Source organism: Ischnura elegans, chromosome 2, assembly GCF_921293095.1.
Source record: "Ischnura elegans chromosome 2, ioIscEleg1.1, whole genome shotgun sequence".
Lineage (NCBI taxonomy): Eukaryota > Metazoa > Arthropoda > Insecta > Odonata > Coenagrionidae > Ischnura > Ischnura elegans.
Window position 1 is genome coordinate 124,908,196 of NC_060247.1, and position 21,089 is coordinate 124,929,284.

The 21,089-nt window shown below is 36.6% G+C and overlaps 1 protein-coding gene across 1 annotated transcript in view; it reads left to right on the forward strand.

Annotated features, from left to right (window-relative positions):
* The window catches only part of LOC124154604 (melanotransferrin), a 39,914-nt gene extending 20,055 nt beyond the window's left edge, over nucleotides 1–19,859 (forward strand). The window contains exons 11-15 of the mRNA XM_046528443.1: nucleotides 616–782; nucleotides 4,060–4,326; nucleotides 7,184–7,327; nucleotides 15,513–15,684; nucleotides 18,467–19,859. Of these exons, the coding sequence (XP_046384399.1) occupies nucleotides 616–782; nucleotides 4,060–4,326; nucleotides 7,184–7,327; nucleotides 15,513–15,684; nucleotides 18,467–18,695 (979 nt within the window). The 3' untranslated portion in view covers nucleotides 18,696–19,859. The remainder of the gene's footprint in view (nucleotides 1–615; nucleotides 783–4,059; nucleotides 4,327–7,183; nucleotides 7,328–15,512; nucleotides 15,685–18,466) is intronic.
* Nucleotides 19,860–21,089: the final 1,230 nt, after the last annotated feature.

Below are 21,089 nucleotides of genomic sequence, written 5' to 3' on the forward strand. Positions count from 1 at the left end.
TTAAGAATGTTTTGATTGTGATTTCTATACAAATTGAACGGAATAAAATTCACTAACACTTGATTAACATTGTGGTATTTCATTATAAGTTTTCCTGGATATTTATTATACTATTATTGAACTGGTCTTCTGCCATCCTAAATTCAATAAGCTCCCCTGATATAAAGGATATTAATTAAGCTGTAAAATGGAAGAGGCCTGGTTATTGATATAAATGCCACTGACTTTTTAACATTTAAATTTAAAATAAGGTATTATGTATCACATTAGAAATGGTAAAAAACTTTTAAAACTAATGAGTTCTTGCGATTCCTACTATGTCTGCTTCCCCATGAAAAAACAATTGCCTCGTAACTTTGTTTGATATCACTTAGTTATGTTATTGTTGTTTGGTATAATTCATACTTATTTGTACTGGTGTTATGCATGGCATAACAACTTTCTTTCAGTATATACCTAATGGGTATTTCAATGAAATTTGGCAGTTGTAAAATACTTGAAATACTGGTAGCCCCTCAATAGAAATAAATTATTCTCGTATTTATGGCCTTGAGTGTGATTGAAGTTGTCACCTAAGATTTTTACGGAATATTTAATAGTGTTTTCTTATTTCAGGGTTGCGGATGTGACTGTTCTTGATGCCGGTGATATTTACACAGGAGGCTTACGATATGATCTCATCCCATTCATCGCAGAGGTATACAATTTGGGAGCACCCGAATATTATGTTGTTGCTGTGGCCAAAGAAGAAGATCCTGACACTGAGTTGACATTCTTGAAGGGTTCGTATGGTTTCCTCGTCATTTTTTCCCTCTTATTTTCACATACTCAGCAGTTTGAAAAATATACTGTAGTAGTCCACTATAATGAGTGTTAAAGAGTCCTGTAAAATCTCTCAATGTAACACATAAGATTCAAACTTGTTATAGCCATTTTCCATCCCTATGAATGACTGACTCTCTTATATTGTACAAATTCCTGGCCACTTATGGAAGAGCTAGATAGCTGAAAATTTTGGTGGATGTGGGACAGCAAAAAGCATTTCTAGGAAAATTCCTTGACTCTTTCATCCGCAAAAATTCGCAATGTTAGAAATTCAGATGTTTTTGGTACATTCCAGTTTTTGAATGGCTTTAGCTTCAGAACTACAGCAGATGCCCAATTATCTGGCTGCCGTTTATCCGTATTGTGGCTTATCCGTGCATGAGTTTTACACTTCTTCCATGTTTTCCACGATCTTTATTTAAAAAATCAATAGGACACAAAAGCACAAGGATATTTATATTTTAAATGCAATGCTACTCCGGGATTATTATTTTGATTATTTTGATAGGAATGTTTCAAGTTTACTTGAACGTCTACTTATGCATGCAGATGACGATTTGCGGTGGAAAAAAAACTCTTGATTACTATTAGAAGATTCTTCAATGATTAACCAATCGTAAATTAAGGAAAATGTTGTCTACGATCTAAAAATGTATATTTCATATCGCAAATGTCCAATTATTGCCATGCACTCGTATTCCTTTGAATACGGCCCAAAGGAACCGGAGATTTCGTCGCACTCAGACACATTTTTTGCTGAGACTATTCAAGGTCAAACTGGAGAGGAAAGGAATAGACAAAGTGAAGGCAGCAGGGGAAATGGAAGTAGAGAAAGCGTGAGTCATAGCCAGGCACTCGCCTGCATAGAAAAACTGCCAAAAGTCCTGGTTTGATATAATCGCTGCTGTGCGAAGGGGTGATCGCTCGGCCATTACCTTCACGTAAGCTCCTTGTTCTTGTTATCTAAACATCGCGGTGCACAATCGCGTTCAGTGATCACAGACCTCCGTCCCACTTCAATGACATACCTGGCAACTTGCGCGAGATGCGACTACCCAATGTGGTGCCTGATAGTGTAGTTTCCTACGTAGCGCAACGATTTGGAAGCATTCCTGCAAACCATTTTCTGAATGTGTTATCTCGATTACATGGGTGTGCTGTTTTCGAAAACCAGGTACATGGAGCAGCAGGAATAAGAGTACAATCACGTTTTCGCCTATAAGAAGATCGCGGTTGGGAAAAGATAGGTGTGAATGATTCCGGAAAGCAACCTAAAATAACAGACGATGTGCATAAATAATATTAATTTGTTTGATTTACATGAATTATGAAAAATGCATGAAATTAAAGTGGGAGTTTGGATTAACCGTGTTTTCCCATTATTCGTGCTGCCTCTCCCCATCATTGCCCTGGATAATTGGGAGTATGCTGTACTAAGCTTACTCCGAATCTTATTGAGTATATGAATACTGGATATATTTACGATTCATGCAATTGTCACTTATTTCTCTTTACCCAACAATGGGCCTGCAAAAACCTGCCAAAGTTTCAAACCAAATTTCATTGCAAACTTCTTGTGGTAGGCTAGGGTCTTTTACGGGTATACAATCATGCACATGCCACCTTTACAAAATTATTTCTAATTTTACTTCTTCAAAATAAAGTGCAGGCTTGAATTTGATTGTGGTTTATTTAATCACAAACCCTTCTCGGTAGATTTTCCAAAGCCATAAGTTCCCATGTAGTTATCCTGGAAAATATTCAAAACTCCAGTAGTAAATGGCCAAGCCATTTCTGCCCCACAATAGGGTGGGCCGAAAAAAGGTTTTTTTCCCTGATCAAATTTGTCCTATGCGGGAAAGTTACGAAATGATATAAGGATCTCGCACATGCAATTTTTTTCAAATCGGATGATATTAACCACTGCTGCCCGAGCTCTAAAGTTTAAAATTTTGCGAAAAATGAGGCTGATTTCAGAATCAAAAGGCTATGAAGACGAATTTTATGAAAATATGGGATAGTGGATAATATTAAAGAGTTAATACATGTTTATAGTTTATAAAAAATGAAATTTGAAGTTTATTTGACAAAATCTGTGGCTTAAACAATGTCTATAGATTAACAACAAAATTATAATATAGACCACCCGCACAACACAATTCATTTTTTGCCTACGTTTCTAAAATTCCATTTTGAGGGCTAAATCGCAGGTACAATAATATTTATTTCGATTGAATTTAAGTTTTTAGCAAATAAGTCATCATATGGTAGTAAATAATCCCACAAAAAGTAATAATAAGATAAATTGTTTTCAATTAACATCAATCATAATGACGAATAACGTACCTGTGGAGCTATTTTCAACAAGAAATTCAGCTGAGACTGAGAAAGAACAGAACCTGAACACCATGCATCTCAATAAGTAGCTCTCTGCTAGTTTCACGAAGAAACTACCCAGAACTCACCTAATAACCTAACATATTGCTCCGGTCAGGATTTTCAAAACAAGTCGAAAGACAACTGCGTAAAATCAAGAGTAGTGGCCTCTATGGGGCTGGCGTTATGCTGTGCAAAATCGAAAAAAGAATCATAAAATCAAGAAAAGATGTAAAATCAAAGCTTAACAATAGCAATTCCCGATGCTTTCCGGCCGGACTTGAGTGCCGCTGCGTAAAAACGAGTCGTTTGGTAAAATCAAAGTGCATAAAATCAAAGTTTTACTGTAACCATCAATATCAATCACTTGTAGCGAAGACAATCAGGTTTCTTTTTCCTGTCACAATGATGCCTTACCTTCTTGAAATGCATCTGAAATGAACTTACAACCGTAATGTTTTCAGTTTAGCATTAGGGTTATCCCTAGTGTTATGCATCCAGGATGACTGCCACGTAGAAATGGTCCCGCTCTAGTGAAAACAGAAGTACTTGTTATAGGCTGGTAATTTATGTATGCTTTTCTACATGGACCAACAACACAAAAAAAATCACTTGCTATAGTGCTATCCACGCCATAGGCCTAACTCGTTCTTACGGACTTCTACTGCACTTCTTGTCTGTGAAACCTAGTGTAGGATAGGTCAATATTGTGATAGTTTTTCTGTATGACTGCATGTGTGATATAACATGTAAACTTTTACCATTTGCCAAGCCAGCTTTCTTTTATTCAAATTTTACAATGGGACAAACACAATTGCTTTACCTTTCATTTATATATTTTTTGTATTTCACTTGCAGGGAAAAACACGTGCCATACAGGGATGCAAATGGCATCTGGATGGGTGATTCCTATGGCTTACATTATTTCAAATGGATGGATTAGAAGCTATGGTTGTGATTCTGTCCAAGCTGCTGCTCAGTATTTCACAAAATCATGTGTCCCAGGAGCCATTTCACCTGAGTATAATTCAGGAGTGCCTTATGATAACATGTGTGATCTTTGCCATGGCTCTAGCAATAGTTACTGTAAGCGTGATGCCTCTGAAGCCTTCTATGGACACACAGGTAATTAATTTTCTTTCAGGTACTTATTCCATTTTCATCAATGTTTTATGGGGATAAGAGGGTGAAGCTCATATCGTAACAGTTGTTTACTTCTCTCTTATTTTAATCTTCCTCAGTTTTTCTTTAATCCCTTTCTTTGTAGATGATTTGGTAGGAAACATTCCTGTGTACGCAATGGCCTTTAAGAAGCAATTGTAAACTAAGAGTTTTTTCAGGATTAATCGTATGGAATTCTAACATTTTAATATATGAAAAGTCACTATCAGATTACCTCAATTACTTCATTGATTTCTAGGGATGTGCGAGTACTCGAAAATTCGAGTCGAGTTGAGGAGTTGGTAATTGACACAAGTGATTCGAGTAGTATTACGAATGTCGAGTCGAGTAGTTATGGTTACAGAGCTGTCGAGGCCAGTAAGTTCAGAAATCTGCCGACAGACAGTGCTATCGTAAAACTCGTGTAGTAATATCGTTTATCGTATAGTTGTTCTAATGCCTTAGCGTAGGAGTTTCAGCTTTTGTATATGTAGCATTCAACACTGTAGTAGTTACCGTGGGTGCCGAATACCTTTTCGTCAGCCGTCTGACCGTCTTCCGCCCCGGCGGGGTTTTCAGAGTAATCGGAGGGGACCACAGAATTGCTCATACTTTCTTATCTGACACTTTTCTACCCTAAAATGCTTGCTTTACTCAAACGCCGAGGAATTACATTAAAATTATTTTATGATTTCTATTGAAAAAATGTAACTTTTACATTTTGGGGGGCAATGCTGGTTTTTCCTGGTGTTTGACATCACAAGTGGGGCCATCTGTTAGCGTTTTTAGTAAGGGTGAGTCGGTTCCTAAATTTTTTTGGTTCTCGGTACCAGTCCAGTTTTCCCCCATCGGTTCTCGATACTGTGTTCCAAGGATGAACTGTTATTATCTGAATTAATGGCAAATTCAAATGAACAACCACAAGAAGTGAATGAAAATAATTTCATTAAAGATGTAAATTAGCAGGAAAGCTCTTTTAAAAAAAACTTAAGATCATCTCCATTATTTTACTTGCCAAGTAAAACTTTTAAATAACATGTTGTTAAAGAATGCATGATCGACCAAAATGTCACATTACATCTGGTTCCACTGGTTCTTTCTCCAGATTTTAAATTCAAAAATTCAACATATTTCCTCTATCTATTCTTTTATTGCCAGAAATATTGCCTGTGGTGCTGAACAGGCATTAAATAAAAAGAGTAATGGTCAATGTTGATTTTGAAGGGCTGCACGAAATATGCTTATGCGAAATGCAAAGTTTACATTCTGCATAGAATCAGGATCAATGGTGAAACTTCTGACGACTTCATCTGTAAATTGTTTTAACTTGTGAGTCAGTTCAAAAATATTCTGTATTCTGCGATATAGCTTAAATTGTTACTTTAAATGGCAACTTATTTGCATGCTTCACTGTCATATTTCTTATAACCTCAACAATAAACTGCTCAGCACGCCAGTATAGCAACACCATGCATAAACTGATCAGCCGTGAGTTAACGCAAAATTGTAATGCAGTGTTGCTTTCTGCATGATAACTAAAATTTTCGATGCCTTGCATTGGTTTATGATCTTACAAACAAGCTCTCGGAACGCATCTTGCTTGTATTTTGAAGTATTACTTTATATGTACATGATTGAGTTGTGAGACCACTTTCAGGTGAAACGATTTTCTGCCGGCCGCCGTTCACGGCACGGCACTGAGCATTGCAGACTGTCGTATCGTCTGGAAGCGGCCTAAAATGTAGCATTGCCTGTATTTCACGCCTGATTGAAATGGCTGCCATGCTGTCAATTTTTTTTTCAATTCAAAAGATTTGACTCGTTTGACATAGAGACCTGTGGTAAGTTGAAAGAACAACACCATGCCGTGGACAGCAGCAGGCAAAAAGTCCGATTGTTGGAAAGCATGAAATGGGCAAGCATGGGCAAGAAATATATGGCTATAGAAATTTTACAATGATGGCAAAAGCGACAAACTGATGAATCATTAAATGCACATGTTAACGAACAACTCTCAAAAGAAAAAAACGTGGACGCCATGCAATTGGAAAGTAATACATATATCGATGGCTAAGTTCTAACTGCAGGTATCTCAAAATTTGGCCAGGCTGAGTTAATAATGTTAATAAAAACTAAAATTCAAGCAAGAAACAACTCTTTGTTTGAAAATATATGCTTCTTTTTCAGTTTTATGTTTCCTTGGTTTTTAATTTCAATTAAATTACATATATACAATTTTTTTTAAATCTTTTTTTTTTGTTCTGAAAAGTTGCGAGATTTTTTTTTTTGAGATAGGTCTTGTTAGAACTTAGCCATCGATATGCATTTTTAAGGTTTTTTTTCACTTATTGTCCTTGAATATGCTGCAGATTATTTTGGCTTTGGGCGCCAAATTCGAATCCTCGATACAGGTTCCACAGGCCAAGAATCTGCAGTACTGAGAACCGGTTACCAGAACCGACCCATCTCTACTTTCTTTAAATATGTTGATACTCAACTTGGTTGTGCCTAATAATGACTCTTTACCTGTTTAACTTCACTAAACACCACAGAAACAAAAGAAAAACTGGAAATACGAACGGTTATGAGACTTCAGTGGACTTATTCAACACCTTCAGATACAATGAGTGCTCGGTTTAGCGAATAATTTCAGAGGGATTATGCGCACTTGTTAAACTGGTCTTCTGCTGTACCTCCTCACTGGTTCTTGTAGAGCCCTCTAGTTCAATTCATCTATTTTTGTCATCTTATTGTGTTAAGTGGAAATTTTGAAAACTTATCCTATTCGAGGTTATCCTAATGAGATTCTTATGTTTTGCAGGTGCTTTTCGCTGTCTGGTGGAAGGTGGTGGTGATGTGGCATTTGTAAAGCATACTACAGTCATGGAAAATACAGATGGGAAAAGGAAGGAGTGGTGGGCAAGAAATACCCTGACAAATGATTTCCAACTTCTTTGTCGTGATGGTAACTATGTTTACTATTTATTCATCTTTCTTTCTTTCTTTGTGGGAATAAACTTAAGCATAATTTTTCCTCACCTCATGCATCCTATCCGCAAGGCAATACATATGGTGATGTACTGTGGTCTCCAGAATAACTTTCCTCCAATTCATTTATTACCAATATCAGTTACTTCATAGAATGATGCCTGCCGGAATGCAGTAGAACCCTTATAAGAAGTTCCTGAATTAATAGTATTCCTCGAAGAAGTTTGATTTTAAGTCAAAAATTCAAGCCCTTTAATCATATGATTATTTTTCCTGAATAATTAGGTTCCACTTCAAAATTTTTCCAGCCTAAGAAGTCTTAACTGACGATATTTGCGTGGCATATTTCTATTAAATTTTACCTGCACAAAGAGTTTTAAAAAAATTATAAATATTAAATTATGTTGTTTGGTTCATTGTACCCATTCGTTTTGTTTTTAGTGAAAATATCAGTGCTTGTCTCATTCATTTTAGAGTCAAATAAAAAGTAGAGATGAGCTGAATAGCATTTTTCTCAAATCGAAAACAAATGCCTAATTTTTTCCTGAATACCTCACTTGAATATTGACTAATGCATCACTAAGTGCAGAACATGCATTTTTCCACCAATTTTAAATACAAGTGGCTATAAAAATAAACAATTTTGAGCACTTTACAAATCATTCTACTTCAATACATCTCCTAAATCCTAATGCAACTGTCAGCCACGGCTACATCAAACATGGCGAGCACAGCAGTTGTTTTTTTTTGTTATATAAATATTGAAGGTTATATTATTTGTAATGCTTTATGTGTTTGTTGCAAATCTTACATTATTAAAAGACTTGACAATTACTTTAAAATTAGAAAATGTAAACGTAAATTTCATCTTGCAACAGGGTGTCATAAAAGGAAAAGCCAATCTCATGTGCATTTGAAAGTATACATGCATTTTTCTAAGGCTGTTCTTGTGGAGTCATGAGCATTAGACAAATTTAAATGCTTAATTTTGATAATAAAATATAGTAAAAATATTAAATATTTGAAACAATCAAATGTGCAAACCTTCATGTAAGACCCAACCTTGGTCAACGGATTTAATTGGAATTACAGACAATCTGTCCTGTGTATTCGAAATTTGAATAATTGATAGATTTGTGTCATTGGATATGGAATAGTGTAAAAAGCTCATTATTCAAGGTATATGGTGATTTGACTATTTGAACGCCCCACCCCTAATGAAAAGTCAAACAGGCTGTAATTTCAAGAAGAGCTCAGCAATTGCTGGGCAATGGAAGCTTTTCTCCTGTTGCATCAACTTGATACCATTAAAAGGGGCTGCATATGGTTCATTTCATATTCTCAATGCAAGATAGATTCTAGAAACAATTGCAATTTTTAGTAAATACTTCAGGTGCTGACGTAACCCTGAGAATAAATTTTGTAATCTCACAGTGTAATCTCCAATATCCTTAAGGCTTACTTTGTGCTTTCGGGACAACCGTATTTAGTGAAATAGATATTTCGCTGTACTTTACTCAGTATTGCTCAATGGTTAGCTCTTCTTAGGCTTCATTGTGCACTTAACTATTTACCCATCATTAATTCTATCCTGATGAAGATTTGATCCATAGCTAAAAATCCTATCTTCACTTTGCTATTATCAAATTACTTATTCTTCGTATCTGTGCCGTGCAGGTAATACAGTAAAACCTCTATGTAGTGAACCTCTCTACATCGAAAACCTCTATACATCATACCAACCCTCTGGTCCCGTCAGTTTTACATGTAAATTTATAGGCAAACCTCTCTATAGTGAACCTCTTTATATCGTAAAACCTCTACATATCATAGCAACGAGACACCCCGAGACGGCCTAACTACCTCCGCATTTCGTACCGAGACAACTAGAGACCATCAATGCAGCCGCGATAACGAACATGGAATGACATTATCAGCGATAAATGTTTCACGCTTATTTTTTTCTTATACACCTTTAATAATTTTCACGTTAACCATTAGTTTGGGCCATTTTGTTCCATATGAGAGCATACCTAACAGTAAATAAGAAAAAGGCATCCAACTCTCCTAATCATATTAAGTGGTAGTTAATGATGATGATGACAGAAGACATTGTTTTCTCTCAAATCATGGTCAAAATCTTGCGATAGCAATCGCTTTCATTTACTTATGGCTTTATTTTCTTGTAAGTGCTTACATACAATGTTCAGTTAATAAAAGAGGCGACCAGCGCAGCTTATAATCACTTGCTGGCGAAAATATTTCAACCAACTTCTCTCCCATCCATGGAGACAGAATTACTCGACCGCATTGCTACTTCTGCTTCTAAAATGAAAATATTTCATGAATATACTGCGACTCGAAATAAATCAAATACAATTTTGCAATTATTTCATTCCCACATTTCCCAGTGTAGCACTTTCTTACTACCGCCTTGGTAATTTTTTCGATGCTTTCGTGAACGATCGTAGTTTATAATTTATTGCGCTTAGCGACAAATGTCTTGCCTGCGTATTTATGCCGCAAAATCTGACTCTTCCATCGGGAGTCCGGGATGTCAATTTCTAGCAATACTGACGAACATCAATCCATGCGCGACAATGTTAGGTGAAGGAGACAGCTAATTAGCTGATATGCGGTAGGGCAATGAAATTTCTTACCGTCGCCGCCGCATTCTAAAGTAGTTCGCCCAGCATTCTCGCCGGGAAATCACGTCCTTTCGCAGACCTAGCATTTTTGTGTGCCCCTGACAGATTTTTTCTTCGGAACACTACTTGCATTATATTTTGGAGAGAGAGAATTCAATGAAATTTTCAAAATTGTGCTCAATTTCTTGTCTATTTTTTGCAGTAGTCACATGTTTATTTATATTTTTATAATTTTTAACAAGTCACATGTTATAAGAATGATAAATCAGTTCTCTAAAAGATATTATCCGGAGTATTTTCAATTATTGCCCATAAAATATAAAAATTACTTAATTAATCATAGGCTGATGATGGATTCGAGAAATAAAAGAAGGCGACTACTTGGCATTACCACATAATTAGCAATTTCTCTAGCCATCAACGAGGGCTGGCAGAAGGAAGATGTAGCAGTGACCTTTGGAAAGCCATCATTCACCCTGACATCTATTTTAAACAACCAAGGAAAAACATAAGAAACTGTCTATCTAGGCTGCACAATTAAAACACTCAGGCAGTGAAATACGAGGATGAAGAAATTATGTTGAGAAATATAAAACTATTGTACTTTCCTCTGAACACTATTAGTAAATTGAATAATTTCTTAGGTCAAAAGGCATTAACGAAAACAGCAGGTGATTTATTTATAGTGAAAATGACATTAAAAAGTGCTCATGTAATTGAAAACATTACTTCGAAAGAGTTTGAAAAAAATTTTAAGCAAAACCAATAACTAATTTATTTTCTAAAAAGGCCTCTTTAACTAGTTACTTTACCTTTGTGTAATCCTTTTCCTAATGTATAACTGTAAATATATGTTCACTTATGCATGCATATATGTTTAAATATAGTTATTTAATGATTAAAAAGACAGTAGCACCTTTCATTTCCCAAGGATATGAAAAAATGGTGCCTTCCACTAAAACCTCTCTATAGTGAACCTCCATACATCAAATTGCCCAAATTTTGGTCCCCTCCATTACGATGTAAAGAGGTTTTACTGTATCATTCTATCAGCTGCTCCAGTTTATGTGCTCTTGGTTATATGCTTATTTTGTCTTTCTTTGAATAGAGGTTCTCATGAGTTAAATTTAACTTTGTTTTTTACCAATTCCATCTTTATTTCATTACCATACTGTGTAAAATATTAGTAGTTCCAATTCACGGTATTTGGTATTATATTAGAGATGGATGTATCCAGAATTTTTTCAGATCCGGATTCGGATCAGATCCTTGAATTTCGGAGCCGGATCTTTTGGATCGAATACTTTCGAATCCAAATGCATTTTCAAAATCCTGCTATGAAACGAAGTAATTATTCAAGTTTATTCTGGGTACATACAATCAAAGGGATGCTTTTTAGATTTTCATACACATTTAAATATTTTTATAAATTAAAAATCATTTTTATAGGCTTTTAAGTTGCTTTTTAAAAACATCTTCACATGCTCAGGACCTAATCTGTTATGCTTCGGTTTGGAAATGAAAATAGGAAAAATCTTCGGATAAACTACTGACCACTGACGTAGCGAGAGAGGGAAGTCCGGGGGGTCTGAACCCCCCGAAATATAAAAACACGATTTCTTTCCTTCATGAAAGGAAACAAAATATTGAAAAATCATGAATTTAAAATAGATTTATTTGAAAAATGAAGTTTTTTTTTATTGTGAAGGGTGTTATAATTAGTTTAAAACCCTCTACTTTGTACCCTGTTGTTTAAAAATTTCCCCCCCTGGTTTTGGACCAGCTACCCCACTGCCATAGTCTGAATTCAAATTTCCCTCACGCTCGTTTCCCCCAAATTTTGTCACTATCTCATCACATACCGACTTGGGTTTCACCCGAAAATGCTTCAGTATGGTGAGGTGGATTTAGCTCTTCCTCACAATAATTTCATGCCACAGTGCACGCACATGGCATACATTGGTTCTCCTTATCTCAATAGAAATGTTTCTACAAATGAAGGACATTTTTATCAGTATATCATTAAATAAAATTGCGACTGCGCAATCAGCAACACAATTAACAGTATTTATAACAGCATTAACGTCACGTGCGGCGTGGTGCTCGACTGCTCAGCATGAGGAAGGGGTGGACAGCAGAAGCGCGTATAGGAGAGGTGGAGGGGAAGGAGCGCTCTCCCTGCGTATTTCAAGCAACGAGGCTACAAATGAGGGAGTAAAGGACGAACAAGTCAGATCTTGCTCCACTGACATCGTTGCCTTCAAAGCGAAGGCGGGCACGCTACGTGATATACGCAGTTGGTGTTTCCAATCCGTCTCTACTTGATTGAGGGGTTAGTGCTGCGCTTGTTTCTCTGAAAATTGTGCTGTTTGGACAATGTTGCATATTAGTATAGTCTAATTGTAAATAGAAAACTTAGTGGCAATCAATTTGAGCTGAAAAATAAACAGAAATATCGTCAGGAATGTGTCGCGTTTGGTCTAATTTATTTTTAAATATGTGCATGTCATCTGATTGTCGAAGCTATCAAGACATCTTCGGGCCGGGAAAGTCACTCACCTAGCATTTGTCATCTAGAAACGGAGAATCGACGCAGGTAGGCCAAAAAAGCTCTGTTGGTGAGACGGGGTAGGGATGAAACACGCTTCCTTGTTCTCGTGTAATTTGATATTTTCCGTAGAAGACAATGTATTATGGTCCAAGTGATTTAGGAAAAAAACAACAGAGGCACGGGCTGATGGACGGCTGTGGGTGGTTTTCTGAAATTTGCGACGTAGTTACCGTATAAGCGCGTGTAAGAGGCGCACCTTTTTTCCCAGATATTGCAGCCGAAAATGGGGGTGCGCCTCTTACACAAACTTCTTATCTCCCCCCCTCCCCCCCGAAGGACATACCTGGTTAATAGTCAACATCTGTCTTGCCGAGCAATTTCCATTACGTTGAGCACCTGATTTTTCAAAAATCATCTTCAGATGCTAATATGAGGATTTTGAGGACTGAAAATTATATTGGTGTCTAAACCTGCGGTTTAAAAAATTCGAACGAGTGCGTTCATTGTTGGACTAAATGGTGGATAGAAGAAATCGGAAATGCTTATAAGTGAAGAGCGCTGAAGGCGAGGTCGAGGGGAAGGAGCGCGCTCCCTCCCCTCCGTATTTCAAGCTACGAGGCTATGAGCGAAGGATCAAGGGAAGAATGCGTCCGATCTTGCATGTGACGTCGTTGCCTTTAATGCGATGGGGCGAAGGCGCAGCAATGTGATATACGCAGTTTGCGTTGCCTGAAGTTTCCAGTCCATCTCAACTTGTTTGAATGCGCTTATGCTACGCTTGTTTCTTCCGAAATTGTGCTGTTTGGACTATGTTGAATATTAGTAGCCTTGTTTTAGCTATAAATCTTTGTGTCAATCAATTAGAGCTCAAAAAACATAAATGCTGTCAGATAAACATCGCGTTAGGTCAAATTCTTTTTAGAACCTCGTGCGTGTCTTACAATTGCTGAAAGATATCGAGATATCTCCGAGCTCAGAAGGTGACTCACCTAGCATTTGACCTCCAGAAACTCGGAAAATTGAACCTGGTAGACCGAAAAAGGTCAGTTGGTGAGATGGGGTAGGGATGAAACAAGTTTCAATTGTTCCCCTGTAACTTGAAATTTTCCTATTTTCCTGTGGAGTCTCGGAAAGGAAAAAAACGGCAGAAGCATTGGCTGATGGAGGGCCGAGTGTAGTTCCGTTAGGCCCCTTGCACGCACACCGATTTTGGACAGCCGGTAAAATATCGGCCGATATTTTACGGGCGAAGCGATGCTTGCACACACGCCAGATTTTTACCGGTCAAACGATAAGTTGCTATGTTTTTTAGCCGGCGCCGGCGACCCACAGTGACAATGGCCGGCAGCTAACCGGCATTTTGCCGGTGCCGGCGCGTGGTCGGTACGTGTGCAAGCTCCAATGCTCTCCCATTGTTCACTATTGGAATGTGGACGGCCGATATTTTACCCGCCGTCCAAAATCGGTGCGTGTGCAAGGGGCCTTACATCTACGACGTGGTTATTATCCTACGGTGCTGAGATTGCCCCGATTGTTGTCCAATCTCTTGGGAAGGTTCATGCTATGTGCCTGTCGTGTTTTGCCTTAAAATTTTCCACGGCTGCAATTCTATTACAATACTTCTGCGAGAGCTTTTAAACAAAATTGTTCGTGAGTAGGACAAGCAACGTAGAGCGATGGCGTATGCGAAGAGAGGATCGGAACTCTTTCTACTCCCTCTTATGCCGCTATTACCGCCGCAGTTATCAAAATTTCCTCTTTCAAATAGTACTGAAAGAGGAAATTTCGATTACTGTCGAATATCCAGGCATACGTCTGCAACACCGCATGATAGGATAAAAAAAATGCCGCAAAATTTTTTCTTTATAGCTTCGATCCTCAAAATAGGGGTGCGCCTCTTACATGTGTGCGCCTCTTACACAAGCTTATACGGTACTTTTGACTTAGTTATTATCCTACGATGCTGAGATTCCCCCAATGATTTTTCAATCTCTTAGGAAGAATCACACTATGTGCCAGTTGTATTTTGCCTTTTTTATTCTCCACGGCTGAAATTCTGCTAGGTAACCTCTGCGAGAGCTTTAAAAATAAAACAGTTCGTGAGTAGGATAATAATCGCATGCGACAGCACATTCGAAGAGAGAACTGGAACCCTTTCCACCCATATGCATTCACTGAAGCTATTATTTAAAATTTCGAATTCAGATCTGATGTCTTTCGCGACTTTGGATCCAATGTATCCGATGAAAAACAATAACCGTGGATATTTGGATCCGAAGTATCCGATCCGACCATCCCTAGATTATATACATGATCTGAAAGTTCATTATTCTCTCAAGAGTGGTCATCTGGATTGAATTAACTGATGGCTTGAAGTATTTTTTTGAGATGGCCATTCTTCCAAATTTCTCCCATTCTCTGTGAAAGGGAATCCCGCATTTCATACTAAAAACTAACTTTGTTTTTAAATTATAGATGTTTTTTCTCCCAAATACCAATTTCCTCAATCAATATATTTCCCACTTTCACAATTTTTTATTGGATTATTTTTAAAAGCAAGGGATTAATTTTCTACCCACTGTACCATTCTTGTGATTTGTCTTCCCCTTCATCACCTCCTATACTTGCTTGTCATTAAATATTTCCTGATTTTAAATGCACGATTGTGGCTTAAATCTGTCATGCTCGCATTCATATTTCTGTGAAATGAGGCTGAGAAATGGTGTATGTTATCATTTATTATGTAATAAATTGAAAGTATAACCCACTTTTTTTGAAACTATATTGTGCTCTATATTGACCATTATGATGTATGCATTGGCTATTTGATGGAAGGTATATATATAATTTCATGATTTGGTATTTTTTTTAGGCTTGCTCTGTGCACAAAAATTTTCAGACCTCTCTGATCTAGTTATTTGGAAGGAGTATAATCTTTTTTTGTTGTTGTTATGTATTTATAGGCAGGAGAGCTGCTATCACGGATTATGCAAAGTGCAACTTAGGAAAAGCCAAGGCAAATGCTATTGTAGCTCGTGGAGGTCTTGGCTTTAACGAGACAGAGCTGAATGCATTTGCCAACTTGTTTGTGTATGCTCAGCAATTTTATGGAAGAAAATTTCAAGATGATTTCAGGTTTGTATAATCTTTTATTTGTATGTACTCTGTAACAGTGTGCTTGGCAAAATCCATCCCATTTCCAATGTTTTTGCAGCTGTTTATCCTTGTGTAGAGGTAAGTAATATTTTTGCCAAAGTTGCCATAAGTTTTAAATGCTTGCATTTTCCTGTGATGAGCTTTTATTATGGTGTGAACGGTATTGCAGTTATCTACCATTCAACGAAATGTAAGGGATCCATGAATCTTCATAACCTTATCATAAAATTGATTGTTGGAAAACTAAAATTTATATGCTCATATTCATTGTTTCATAATTACAAATTGTGCATAGAGGAGTGCAGAACCGTCAACTGTGCGATTCGACTGGCTTGAAGACAAGCATTGAGACCAATGGTTATTTGAAAGCACAGTGCCATGCCGTTGACGGCGGCCGGAGCAAAGCAAAAGTCTGAAAGCGGCAAAAAGTGGCTGTGCGCCGTCTATTCCGTGAAATACTCACTGAGCTACATTGTGGCAGCTTTCAGCCGAAACGACTTATCGCCGGCTGCCGTTCCTGGCACAGCGCCGTAAAATTCAGGCCACTTTACGACAAGACGACTCTCTGGATTTCACGGCGCTGTGGCGGGAACGGTGGCCCGCGGAAATTAGTCGCGTCGGTGAGCGGCCAATGCGGTGAAATAATTACGGCTTAAATATATGCCTCAAAAAACAATTTCATGCAGAGCAGAAGGAAAAAATGATGAAAATTCCGAGTTGGTGAAAATCGCCCATGAATTGGAGAAAATTCATGATTTCCACAAAGAAACACACTCGAGGAAATAAGGCAACCTGTTTGTCCGGAGGATGTCTAAACCGCATTCACGATGTCTACAAAGTAGCCAAAATGCCATGGGAATCTGATGGTTGACTTAATAAAATTACTGCAGGGTTCAAACTATCCAAATGCTCACATTCTATAAAGAGTTAACCCTTTCGCTGCTAATGACGAAAATATGCGGCAGGACGTTTCTTGACCCAGGAGACGAAAGGCAATAATTTTCATCTGAGATTTTCTTACGCAGGCCTAATGCCGAAAATACGTTTCTTTGCTCTCCTATTATGACATTCGTGGGTTCGTAAAGTCTTAGTTACGGGACCCAACACAGGCCAACAACATGGACTGGCTAAATCTGTAACTACCGAAATCCGGAAGCATGAACCTAGACCCTCGTCTCTTATTACCCCTCTTTGTGGTAAGGGACCACAGTCATACAATTGTTCATTCAGTTAGTTTCCGATATAAATATATGACTCTTTCTCAAAAAATATAAACTAAGAATTGAATTCTTTGTCTTTTGAGCAGCGTTTACAATTTTAAAATGAAATTCTACCATAAATATTAACTAATATCTCCATTTTAGTATGAAGTCAACATGGAAATTGTTAATAAATTCGTTAATGCTGATGGTGGAGCTTCATTCAAAATTTTAAAACTCTCAGAATAAATCAAGGAATTCAATTGGAAGTCTGCAATTTACGTGCAAGCAACAATCATCCATACAGCTAATTCACATAAACAAAGCATGAGTTGACAGCGAACCAATGCCGCTGGTAGGGTTATAAGCCACGAAAGGAGGGAGACCAACTACCCTCAGAGTGCAAGATAATGCAAAATGCCCACTAGGAAGGATCAGAAAAGGTTGGTTTTGAGAGTGTTTGATTATCTGCAAGACCTTTCTTAACATATGTCCAACATAAATGCTCCATACAGAGAAGACCGAAGAGTCTCATGGAGCGCAGTCCTGCATTCATGTTAAGGAGAGAACTCCAACATTTTGAAAGTTAAGGGAGTTAAAAATGAGCCTCGAGAATATTCATAAGAGTACTTATTTAGATAAAACCACTTATTACATCTGCAAAACATGAAAACCTCTAAAGCAGCTGCTGTAAAGTCAATACCTATGCAGATGGCTGAAAAGGCATCAACCAAACTTAGTTCTCTTATGATAGAAGACCTAAGCAGAAAAATAGGTATTTGAAAAGATCTCAGTTTTTGATCCCCAAGAAGTTCCGTCTGCAGACATGAACCCGGACTTAAAAACAAAAAATTTATGGCCTGGAATCAATGGAGACGGAGAAGTTGATGTAGGGGTTGGGAGAATTACAGAAATTACTACAAAAGCAAAATTCCTGGGGTTCAGTGGATGTAATTAAAGCAATCCAGGAGCTCAAATGTCTGAGACATCGTTTGCATCTAAGTGCCTTTAAGCAATTTGGATCCCTTCTGCAAACATGGACTGAGAAAGATTTCTTTCCTGCTATAGCACTGTGTTAACAGATAAGAGAACAAATGTAAAAGATGACAACTTTATCACAATAGCAATATTTCATTTGAAATTACAGGCATTTAAAAGTAATTTCTCTCTATGTAAGCTAGATATATGTATACGCAAAGGATAAATATGTAGAATAGGTGAATTCAGTCAATACTTCATGTATATTATTGCTTAAATTATTCCCAGTCAATAATATCCTAAATTTAGGGCAATGGGTGGGCCACTGGAAGGATGGCTCTCAATCAACATCAATTATTTTGCTGTTAAAATAACACCGATTTCAGGGCAAAATAACATTGCTTTTGCAGAAAAATAACACCACTTCTGGCTATAAAATAACCCCACCTTTTGCATGTCTCTACTTATATGTAATGAATTTGAAGGTTTTTTGTATGAATGAAGCTGTATGCATGTACTTGTTTTAAGTTTATGTTCTTTTTGATTTGTATAATTAACCATTAATTTCTTCAATTTGTTTACAGATTATTTTATTCTGCTCCTCCGTATTCTGATTTGATTTTCCAAGATGCCACCTTACAGCTCCATGTGCTAGAAAAATCCAAGCAGAATTACAGGTCATACCTGGGACGCAATTTCCTCCGTGCCCGTGCCCTGGTTGATTGTTATGCTGGTGCATGGGCTTCTTCTGCATCACTTCTGCTTGTATCATTGTCCTCTGTTATTCTAGTTTTTATTGTGGGAAGACCATGATTTCCCATCATTATACTTCAGCAAAAATGCCCAACTTTTACTCAGCGACTCAGTAATATCTTTTCAAGCATTTCTATGTCTGATGTTCATCAGAAATTTTCCAAGTTGCATAGGGACTATTTTTAAAGATTGTAAACTTCTATTTTAGTTTTCTTAAGACTTAAGACTTGACTTCGTTAAAAAAATAATATTATGTATTTTAGATATTTTTAGCTGTGACATTTATTGTTGTTACATTTTCTATTTTTTTAATGTATCTTGTAATGAGCAGCTAATTCAGTTGTCTTGAATTAGTATTTAAGTTTTCTTCTTTTGAGTCATTGATTGATTTACCGTGTCTGTGGAATTTATTGTTATTCCCAGCCAGTAATCTAATTAGAAAAAATTTCACTAGAAAATTTAAACCATCTCAAGTGAAAATATTTTCCTGTTAACTCTTGTCAAATTTCAGAACCTAGAGTTCATTTTCTTCTGGTGTTCTTAATTTTAAGGGTTAATAATTGAAGTGGCTCACTATGGGTTCGATTTTCATATGGCTCCTATTTTTTGCATTTGTTAATCAAAGAAGACATGGTGCATTGTCAAAATGAGTCTCTACATTTTTTTTTTATTTTAGGGGATGAGACCTTGCTAACCACAGTTATTTCTTTTTATTTTATTTTTGTGAGAATCAATATGTCCATGTTTTAGATGGATGGGTAACTCAAGAATGGTATTTTTGTATTTACTATGGAATTAGGTGTCAGTGTTGTGAACTGTAACATTCCATCATTCCGTCCAAAGATATGCTGGCATTTGTGATATTGTATTTTTATAAATATGGCACTTGATAATTTTTTATTACATTTTCAAACACTTGAGAATAGGCTTCAGGAAGTTACTGAAGCAATAATTCAAATGCAAGTATATACCTCTGTAATTGCCAAAATTTTTGTTTATGAGATGTGTGATGTGTGACGTATGTATTAGTATATATATTTTCTTTTGTTTATGTAAATATTCTAAATTTCAGCCAATGCCATTGTTTTTTATATGTATGTTGTTTTTATTTCTTAGATGAATCCGTCCATTTCATAATCATTCAGCTAAAAAAAACATCAGTGGTGGTGGCATTGCATTGTAAAGTAAGTTTGTCTTGTCTTCAATAAAATATTGTTAATTTTTTCCCTTATTTTTACTTGTTGAGAGAGCTTCTTATTTTCAAAAGTGCTTGCATTACAAATTCAACCACTGGTATACAGCATTTGATTCGCTGTATCACATCCGAAATACATATTATAAGTGATTCAACAATTACTAACCTGAATTTATATTAAATCTTTTTAAAAAGTCATCTTTGATTAATAGTTTTCAATACCTCTAATTTATCCAATTTTTTGTGAGTTGCATTGTTGGAAAACTCTTGAGTTAAAATCTTAGATCTTGTCTATATCATAGTTTGAGTCCAAAACTTAGAACAGGTCAAAATCTTGTACGTCTAATCCTTAGTCTGGGCAAAATCTTATGTTGGTCCAATTATAAATCTTAATCCCACTCTAAATGTTAGTCCTGGTCAAAATCTTGGTCATGGTCTAAATTTTAGTCTAGGTTTAAGTCTTATTCCGGCTGTAAATCATAGTCTGGTTCTAAATCTTTGTCCGTTCCTAACTGTTAAACTGTGTCTAAATTTTAGTCCAGGAGTAAGTCCTAGTCCATGTGTAAGCATTAGTCCGGGTTTAATACTAAGACTCAAACTAAGATTTAGTCCCAGACTAAGACTTAGACCTGGTCTAGACCTTAGTCCGGTTATAAGTCTTAGTTGCAGTTTAGATTTTAGTCAGAGTATATATTTTATACCAGATCTAATTTTTAGTTTGGGTCTAAATCCGAGACCGAATCTTAAGTTTTAGTCAGTGTTTAAGTCTTTGTCGAAGTATGATATTAGTCGGCACCTAAATCTTAGACTGGGTATAAATATTAGTCCAATTCTAAGTCTTACACCTGGCCTAAAATTTAGTCTTGGTTTTAATCTTGTTTTCGAGTCAAGTTCTTAGTCCGGATTGAAATTTTATTCCAGATCTAGATCTTAGTCCATTCATAAGCATTATTCATGGCATAAATTTATGTCCAGATCTAAATTTTGTTGCAGGTCTAAATTTTTGTCCGACAATGAATTTTAATCTCATTCTTGGCCTAAATTTCAGTCTGCATCTAAAAATTAGTTGGGGTCTAAATCTTAGTCCGAATCTAAATTTTAGTCCCAGTCCAACTTTTAGTCCGAGAGGTTTGAATCTTGTCCATCGTTTACGTCATATCCACATCTCAATCTCAGAACTAATCTAAATATTAGTATTTTTTTATTTTTTAGAACTAAAATTAAGTTTTATTCAGACCTTTTCTAAATTGCAGACCTAG